The 8,958-nt window shown below is 50.9% G+C and overlaps 1 protein-coding gene across 1 annotated transcript in view; it reads right to left on the bottom strand.

The window, feature by feature from the left end:
* The window catches only part of ARHGEF10 (Rho guanine nucleotide exchange factor (GEF) 10), a 135,156-nt gene that overhangs the window by 11,250 nt on the left and 114,948 nt on the right, over window positions 1-8,958 (bottom strand). The window contains exon 29 of the mRNA XM_011937549.1: window positions 1,905-2,079. Coding sequence (XP_011792939.1) covers window positions 1,905-2,079 — 175 coding nt within the window. The remainder of the gene's footprint in view (window positions 1-1,904; window positions 2,080-8,958) is intronic.

Raw genomic sequence — 8,958 nt, 5'->3', positions numbered from 1 at the left:
GGGTGCTGACTATGGGGTGGGGTGTGGGGACGGGGCAGGGGCAGGTGCTGACAGTGGGTAGGTGCTGGGATAGGCGCGAGGCTGTGGGTCCCCAGAGCACAGGCTTTCCTATCCTGCTTTGCTTTTCATAGCCTGGGCGTGAGTGCTGTTGGGTTTTATTAAATCATGTGCAAGGGTTATTTTATTAAAAAATCAAATTCAAAATACAGACTCCACTCACACTGGCCAGAGCCTTCCCTTCATTAGGAGTTTCTTTCTGATCCTAACCAGAGAGGGATAAACCCCAAAGATCCTGCGGGGCCGCTTGCATTTCCATGGCTGCTCTCGGAACTCTGGAACCAGGGTAACCGTGGGGTGCTTCTCCCCAGAGGGAGGCCTGCGCTGCAGGCAGCTGGGGCAGGATTTGGAGGCTCAGGGGCTGGAGCCCACAGGAGGTCGAGGGGAGAGGTTTTTCTCGCAACGCCCTCCTCACCTCCCCTTGTGTACAGAACTTTGAACGCACGGACACTCACTGCCACGTGAGAGCTTTGGCATTACGGATGTGACTTGGTTTTGTCCCAACAACGACAGCTCATTCCTGCAGCAAACATTTGCTCCAGCAGTGAGCGCTCCAAAGAAAACACAAGGTCCGCAGCAGAGCGTCCGTCTGCTTTCTAAGCCACAGGGACTTAACCATTTTGGTTCTCCAAATATAAACTTGCATGTTACATAAACCTCCTTTTCCTTTTCTCCTCCTTTTCCTCCTTTTCTCCACTAAGAGAAATCTCCTGGAGTAGTTTAACAATGACTTGTACAGTTAGCCCTTGAGAAAAGAATGGCTATCACGGACTCACCGTGCACCGAATATATTCACCCTCCCACCTCCAATGGGAGTGCAGAGGGGACGCAGAGGCCCCAAGGAACATCCTCATCCTGCTCATCCTCCCCTTGACAAAGGACAGCCTCACACCCGTTCTAGAACCGGACCCCTAATCATTGTGGTTTTCTTCAATGTATCATAAATGGCCCGTCATGGACTGATAGTTTGTGTCTCCCCAAATTTCGATGTTGAAGCCCTGCCCACAGTGGGATGGTGCGAGGAGGCGGGGCTTTGGGGAGGTGATTAGGGTTGGATGAGGTCATGAGGATAGGGTCCCCATGATGGGATTAGCGCCCTTACAGGAAGCAGAGGAGACCCCAGGGCTCTTTTTCCACCACATGAGGCCCCAGTCAGAAGGCAGCAACTGCAAAGCAGGAAGCAGATCCTCCCAGAAACCTGCCCTGCAGGCACTGTGCTCCTGGGCATGCAGCCTCCAGAACGCGGAGGGGCAGCCTCTCTGGCTTGTAAGCCTGCCCGTCTGTGGCGTGTGTCACAGCAGCCGAGGGGCACCGAGGCAGAGCCCTTACTTCATGCCTTCCCCTTAAAACTGCAAACATCTTCCAATACTCACCAGCAGGCAAAGAACCAAAACAGCCCTTCCACGGACCCCAGTGTGGCCCCAGGCTACCCATGAAGGAAGCCAGTTGGGCCCCTCCTCATTTCTTTTCTCCACACCCTGCTGTAGGATGATCCTCCCAAAACTCAATGTGTAATGGCCTTCTTCCCTGCCCAGCAATTTCAGTGATACCCACCAGCAACGGGGCATTCACAAACAGCCTCTCCCCAACAGCCCTCCCAGCCGCAGGGAGGCCTCCTGTTCTGCCTTCTTCAGCCTCAGGTCCCGGCTTCCCCAGGGCCTTGTTGCACCGACGATGAGAAATCGTCTCCCACCCGCTTTGACCTACAGAGATGGCACCGCCACGCGGCTCCTCCCAGCACACAGCTCCTTCAGGGGCCTCTGTGTCCTGCACTAGGAAGCACTAAGGTGGGCTGACCGCGCTCCGCACCCCCATGCCCGTCCCCGGGCCCCGTCCCACCCCCTTACCTGGCAGCATGTTGTGAACAGGGGTGGCAATGTTGATGTCCTGCAGGTGCTTGAGAGTTTCCGTGTGAAAAAGGCGCAGTGTGGACCCCGAGGTGAAGGCAATCCAGATCCCGACGCCGGCCACGGCCATGTGGGAGATCACCATGCCTTCCTCCTGGTGGGCCTCCAGCTGACCCTGTGAAATCGAGAGAAGGTCAAGTCTGCTGGCCCCATGGAGTGAGTCTGACTGAGGCCTGTTGGGTCCGTGTGGCGTTCGGCTGGAGCGCCATTCAGTGGCTGCAACACAGCAGCAGGCTTTGCTCCAAATCACAGGCCTCTCCAGCAACTGAACACCAGCAACCCAACTATCTGCCATTTTAATCATCCTGGCTCCTTCGTGAGCCCAGAAAACGGCCATTCCAAAGACACAGGCATGGTGCACCTGCCGAGGGGCCCAAGCCACTGAGCTTGTGTCCAAAAGGAGACACGGGCAGGCTGGCAAGAGGAGGCACAGGAAGACCTGAGCCGTGGGGACTGATGCAGGAGGCTGATCCATTCCCCCAGACTCATCAGAACCTGCCCAGAACCTTCCCTGAAGTCTCCAGGCTGTGGTGTGGGGCCCCACCGCCTGCCTGCAGTCCGACCCTGGTTCTGAGTCTGTGCCTCCTCTTAGCTCTGCTGTCCTGGAAAGGCACCTTCTGCTTCTCCATGCAACCTGGTCCTTCTGGAGCTTCCAGGCTCAGCTGCAGCCCCACAGCTCCAAAAGTGCATCCCAGCAGCCTGCTCTGAGGGTTCCCACTGGTGCCTGGGCCTGGGCCCTCGTCACTCCACAGCCAGCAGGGGCTGCTCACACAGCAACCCCCCAACGTGGCCTCAGGGGCTGCCTGGCACTCAGGCTCTGTGGGATCAGTCCCAGGAGAACTGCCCCCACCCTGCCCATCAGGGATTGCAGGGGGCGGCAGGGGTGAGGGCTGGGACGAAGCTTAGAGACACTGTGTGCCCCAGGAACCAGCAGCCTCACAGCTCTTGAAATTAAAGAAACTCACGATCCTGCACAATTATCTAAAGCAAAGTGATGAAACTCATAAGAACCCACAAGAAATAACCAAACTGACATCTCCGCTCTATGAGTTGTCCCACAATCTGAGAATAAAAGACGACGGCCCCCATGGTGGAGACTGCTGACTCCACGTACATGCCCCGAGCACCAACCCCACCCTGCAGCACCAAGCCACACCCAGAGCCCAGTGGGCAGGAACTCAGGGATGCGACTTCAGTGGTTGGAAGACCCCATCTCCCGTGGTATTGCCTCTTGTTTCAGTTGAGATTCCATCAGGAGCGGAGGGCAGAGGAGGGCCCCAGCCTACACAGGAGCATTGCAGGGCCTGAGAGTGATGCCATCTGAGGAGAGGGCTGTGTCCTCAGGCTGGGCACGCAGGGGCTGGGGTCCCCAGGGAGGCAATACGATGTCGGAGGCTGGGGTCCCCAGGGAGGCAACGCGGTGCGGGAGGCTGGGGTCCCCAGGGAGGTGACACAGTGCGGGAGGCTGGCCCACACGGCCCCAAGTCCCATCACTGTGGATCTGGAGCGGGCTCCACATCTGACTGTCCACCCCCTGGAGCAAACTGGACCCCCCCCCCCCGCCAGGTCCCCTGATACGAAGTGAGGGCCCTGCTTCTAAAATGCCCATTCTAGAGTCAGTCGTATAAATGCCTCTCGCCATATGCCCGTAGTTTCCTCATAGAAAATTTCTTCGATAATCACAAGTTGAATTTAAATATCTGTCAATGGGAAGGAACTGGTGCTCACAATTGCGAAGGAGTCTGCGTCACTGACTTGTGACTTGGTTCCTATGCAGAGAACCCAGCTCCTACCCCTCAGCGGAACACGAATCTCACACACAAAGATCCCAAGTGTTTTATGAACTGAAGCTTCACAGGCTCTTCACCGTCTAAACGATCTGGGCTGTCCGGCGTGGGAGAAAGAGCATCTGCCTGGGGGTTGGGAAGTCTGGGTTCGCATTCCAGATGGTTCTAGCGCGGGTGCTTTCGATCCCTCCTCCCTCTGACTTGGCCTCCTGCGTTACAGCGGAGAAGGCGTGCAGGCCCACACTCCCCTGACACTCCACCTCCAGTCCGGCCTCCTCCTGGCACTGGCTCCTTCCTGCCCCGCTCCTCGCCCTCCTCCTGGCACGGGGCCCTGCCTCTCCTGGCTTCTGTCATTCAGCCCCAAAGCATGTACAAGTCTCATTCATCTTAAATTAAAAAGAAAAAGAGGGAAAAAGGAAAGGAAGAAAAGCTGCGTGCCCCTTTCTGGCTGGGCTGTGGGGTTCCCCTCCTCCTGCCTGTGCTAGGCAGGCTGCTCCCAGCAGCCATCGTTGGGGCCAGCTCCTCCACCTGCTTCAGGCTGACACCTGCTAACTTCCCAGCTACCTCCAAAACTGCCACCTCCTTTTGAAAACACTGAGCTATAATTCACATATCATGAAGTTCACCCTTCTATAGGGTGCAATTCTGTTTTTTAGTATATTCGGAAAGTTGCCAACCTTCACCACTCTTGAATTCCTGAACATTTCATTACCCTCATGCCCCCTTCCCCAGACCCCGACAACCACTCATCCATGTTCTGTCTCTGGATTTGCCTGTTCTGACATTTCATACAAACAAAATCCTACAACGTTCGGCCTTTTGTGTCTGGCTTCTTTCACTGAATTTGGCGTTTTCCAGGTACATCCATGGGTGGCGTGAGTCAGGGCTTCCCTCCTTTCTGTGGCTGAATCCGGTCCCTGTGTCTTAAGGAACCACATTCTGTTTGTCCATTCATGAGTTCCTGGGCATCTGGGCTGCATCTGCGTTGAGACTATAAATAACACTGCTATGGTCATTCGTGGCTACATGAATATCAGGTTCTCCTGAATCTACACCTACGACTGGAAATGCTGGGTCACCTGGTCATGCCATGAGTTACTTTCTGAAGAAATCACAAACTGTCTTCCCAGAAATTGCACCATTCTGCATTCCCACCAGCAAGTAAGAGTCTCCCAGCATCCTCACGTGCTCTCCGGTGCGTGCTGGCTCCACTGACAACATTATTCCTGCTATCCCAGTGTGTGACAGACACAGCGTCTCATTGTGGTTTCGCTCCATGATTCCCTAACAAGCAACAATGCTGACCATCTTCTCGTGTGCTTATGGGTCGATTGTACATCTTCTTTGGAGAAATATCCATTCAGTTCCCTTGCCTTTAATAGGGTTAGTTTTCTTTTTATTAAGTTCTAAGAGTGTGCTGGATGCTCTGCATACTAGATCCTTCTCACATGAGCTGTACGTATTTTCTCCCACTCTGTGGGTTGTCTTTTCACTCCCTTGATAGTGTCCTTTGAAGCAAAAAGGTTTTAATTTTAATGAAGCCCAAGGTATCTTATTTTTCCACATGGGTTGCTTGTGCTTGAGGTGTCAGATCTAAGAAACCGCTGTCTAGTCCAAAATCATGAGGATTTACTCCTATAATTTCTTTTATGGTGTTTATAGTTTTAGTTCTTACATTTATGTTTTAATTCACTTGAGACAATTTTGTATGTGGTGTGAGGCAGGGGTCCAGCATCATTCTTCTGCACATGGATACCCAATTGTGCCAGCAGCACCTGTTGAAGAGGCCATTCAATATTCAAATGGAATAGTTTTGGCACCGTGTTGAAAATTATGTGACCACAGACGCATGTGGTCTCCGGTCTGTGTCACTGATGTATGTGTCTGTGTGGTAAAATCTGCAATTAGGAAGCGTGAGCCTCCAATTTTGTTGTTTTTCTAGATTATTTTGACTCTTCTGGATCCCCTGCACTTCCAGATGAATCTCAGGATGTGCTTGTCAAGTTTTGCTGAAAAAAAAAATAAAAAAGCAGTGGAAATTTTGATAAGAATTGTGTTGGATCTGCAGATCCATTTGGGGACTGTTTTCTTCTTAACAATAGTATGTCTTCCAATCTATGAACACAGGATGCCTTCCCATTTATTTAGGTATTCTTTAATTTCTTTGAATGATGTCTTGTAGTTTTTAGTGTATAAATCTTGCACTTTTTGATTAAAAATTTCTCTAAGTATTTTTCTTTTTGACAGCATTATAAATGAAGTTGTAGGCCGGGCACGGTGGCTCAAGCCTGTAATCCCAGCACTTTGGGAGGCCAAGACGGGTGGATCACGAGGTCAGGAGATCAAGACCATCCTGGCTAACGTGGTGAAACCCTGTCTCTACTAAAAAATACAAAAAACTAGCCGGGCGAGGTGGCGGGCGCCTGTAGTCCCAGCTACTTGGGAGGCTGAGGCAGGAGAATGGCGTAAACCCAGGAGGCGGAGCTTGCAGTGAGCTGAGATCTGGCCACTGCACTCCAGCCTGGGCAACAGAGCGAGACTCCATCTCAAAAAAAAAAAAAAAAAATGAAGTTGTTTTCTTTGTCTCATTTTCAGGTTTGCTGCTAGTGTACAGAAATTTAATTGATTTTTGCATACCGATCTTGTGCCCTCTAACCTTGCTCAACCTGTTTATTAGTCAAGTAGTTTTGTTGTGGATTCCTCAGAATTTTCTACATACAAGAGGATATCATATGCAAATGCAACTTTACTTCTTCCTCTCATCTGAGTCCTCCAGCTTTTTTCCCTTGTCTAATTGCTCTGGCAGATCCTCCAGTACTACTGTGAATAGAAATGGCAGAAGCCATCCTTATCTTGTTCTTGATCTTTAAGGGAAAACTTTTCTTCTTTAACCATAAAGTATGATGTTAGCTGTGAGTTTTTTGTAGATGCCCTTTGGCAGGTGGAGGAAAAGTCACTTTCTCGTCTTAGTTTGAGTGTTTTTATCATAAAAGGGTGATAAATTCTGTCAAGTACTTTTTGTGCATCAATTGAGATGATTGTGTGTGTGTTTTTCCCCCCATTATTCTGTTAATGTGATGCATTCCACTGATTGATTTTCACGTCCTGAACCACCTTTGTATCATAGGAATCTATCTCATTTTTCCAGGGTACACAATCCTTTCAGTATGCTGTTGATCTCACTTTGCAAGTTTTCCGTTGAGGGTTTTTGCATCCATGCTCACGGTGGATACTGGTCTGTGGTTTTCTTGTCGTGTCTTTGGTATCGGGGTCATGCTGACTGCGGAATGAGTAGGAAGTGTTGCTCCCTCCTTGTCAATATTTTTGGAGAGTTTGGGAAAGAGTGCTGTTAATTCTTTTTTAAGATGTTTGGTTAGAATTCACCAGTGAAGCCATCTGGTCCTGGGCTTTTTGTTGTTGTTCAGAAGTTTGTGATTACTGATTCAATTTTCTTACTAGTTTTAGGTCTATTCAAATGTTCTATTTCTATTTCTTCATGATTCAGTTTTGGTAGTTTGTGACACTCTAGAGTCTGTCCATCTCGTCTAGATTATCTAATTTGTTGGCCACCTGCTGCCTGTTTCACGCACAAGTCTCCATCATAGCTGGTTTCTTGAGCCAGTTGAGAATAAAGCAGAAATTACACCCTGGAAAACTGTTTGGGGCAGAGGAAGGCAACTTCTATAGAGAGGATTTTAAAAAGCAAAACAAACAACCGTGGCATATGAGGGAACTCTGGTGTGACTAGAAAACAGAGGAGTAAAGCTTCTTTCCTCGGGCTGTTGACTCTTTCACAATCACGATCCAAACTTCTGGAAAGATGATTTTAGAAAAACCAAACCCTGCCGGGCATGGTGGCTCATATTTGTAATCCCAGCACTCTGGGAGGCCGAGGTGGGTGGATCACGAGGTCAGGAGATCAAGACCATCCTGGCTAACACAGTGAAACCCTGTCTCTACTAAAAATACAAAAAATTAGCCGGGCATCGTGGCGGGTGCCTATAGTCCCAGCTCCTCGGAAGGCTGAGGCAGGAGAATGGTGTGAAGCCGGGAGGCGGAGCTTGCAGTGAGCCGAGATCGACAAAACCAAACCCATGGTTTGCTGGGCCTCAGTCCCGGAGTTTTTAACCCAGCACAACCTCCTTGGTTCTAGTACCCAAGCGTCTCGCACCCCATTACACTTCTGGCAAAATACTCTTCTGAAAACAAATTTTGACATCTGTTCCACGCTGAAAACCCTTCAATGGCCCAGCACCGTCTGCAGCAAAAGTGCTGTTTAAAAGAAAACTACACAGAACTCTGCTCCAAGAAGTCAAGTCAAAGGCGGCTACCTTCAGGCGCATGGGGATGTCTGCACTTGCTTCCCCCCAACCCCTGTGAGCTGAGCCAGTGACAGGACCCAAGCTCTTTGTCCCCTCCTGTGCTCGCAGACCCACCCTCTGCTTCTAGCAGCCCCTTGGGGACCAGCAGTCTCGAAGCCTGACACATCTCTCCCTCTCTGAGGTGCCATCCCGGTTTTTCTCTTAGTGAATCCCTCCTTACCCTCGACCAGCCAGCTGCATGGGCACCATCCCTAGGCAGCTGCCGAGAGCCCTGTGCCTACAGGGACGCATGCTTGGCTTGACACTTTGCTGCTGCCATTGTGAAATTCATAGTAACTGTGGGATGCAGGGCCCCTGGATATCGGCTCACTGTGCCAGCCTGAGGCCTGGAGGGAGTGTTGCCCCCGAAACTTCCACAGCACCCTCACTCACGCTGGCAGCCCTGCCATCCTGGGACTGAGAGCCGGGCCTGTGTTGTCAATGTCTCAACCATCTGTGGTTGGTTTGTTTTTGCACAATGCCAGGTACTAGGTAAGTATTTGCTATGTTTCTGCTGGAGGACAGATTATATGGATATTACCTTAGCATCGATGTTGGGCATGGCTTCTCCTTTCTCTAAGCCTTGGTTCTCTGAAAACAAGAACATTGGGCCACAGGATCTCTAAGTCTCTGTTTGCCTTGAAATTGTGTGATTCTGAAGGTGTCTGAAAGAAAGCAGGCTACAGATTCCACAGCGTTCAGGGGTCTCTGGGGACGGACATTCCACAGCGTTCAGGGGTCTCTGGGGACGGACATTCCACAGTGTTCGGGGTCTCTGGGGACCGACATTCCACAGTGTTCGGGGTCTCTGGGGACCGACATTCCACAGTGTTCGGGGTCTCTGGG

The sequence above is a fragment of the Colobus angolensis genome, unplaced genomic scaffold (genome assembly GCF_000951035.1).
Source record: "Colobus angolensis palliatus isolate OR3802 unplaced genomic scaffold, Cang.pa_1.0 Scaffold165, whole genome shotgun sequence".
Classification (NCBI taxonomy): domain Eukaryota; kingdom Metazoa; phylum Chordata; class Mammalia; order Primates; family Cercopithecidae; genus Colobus; species Colobus angolensis.
This window is presented reverse-complemented; position numbering and strand designations above follow the sequence as displayed.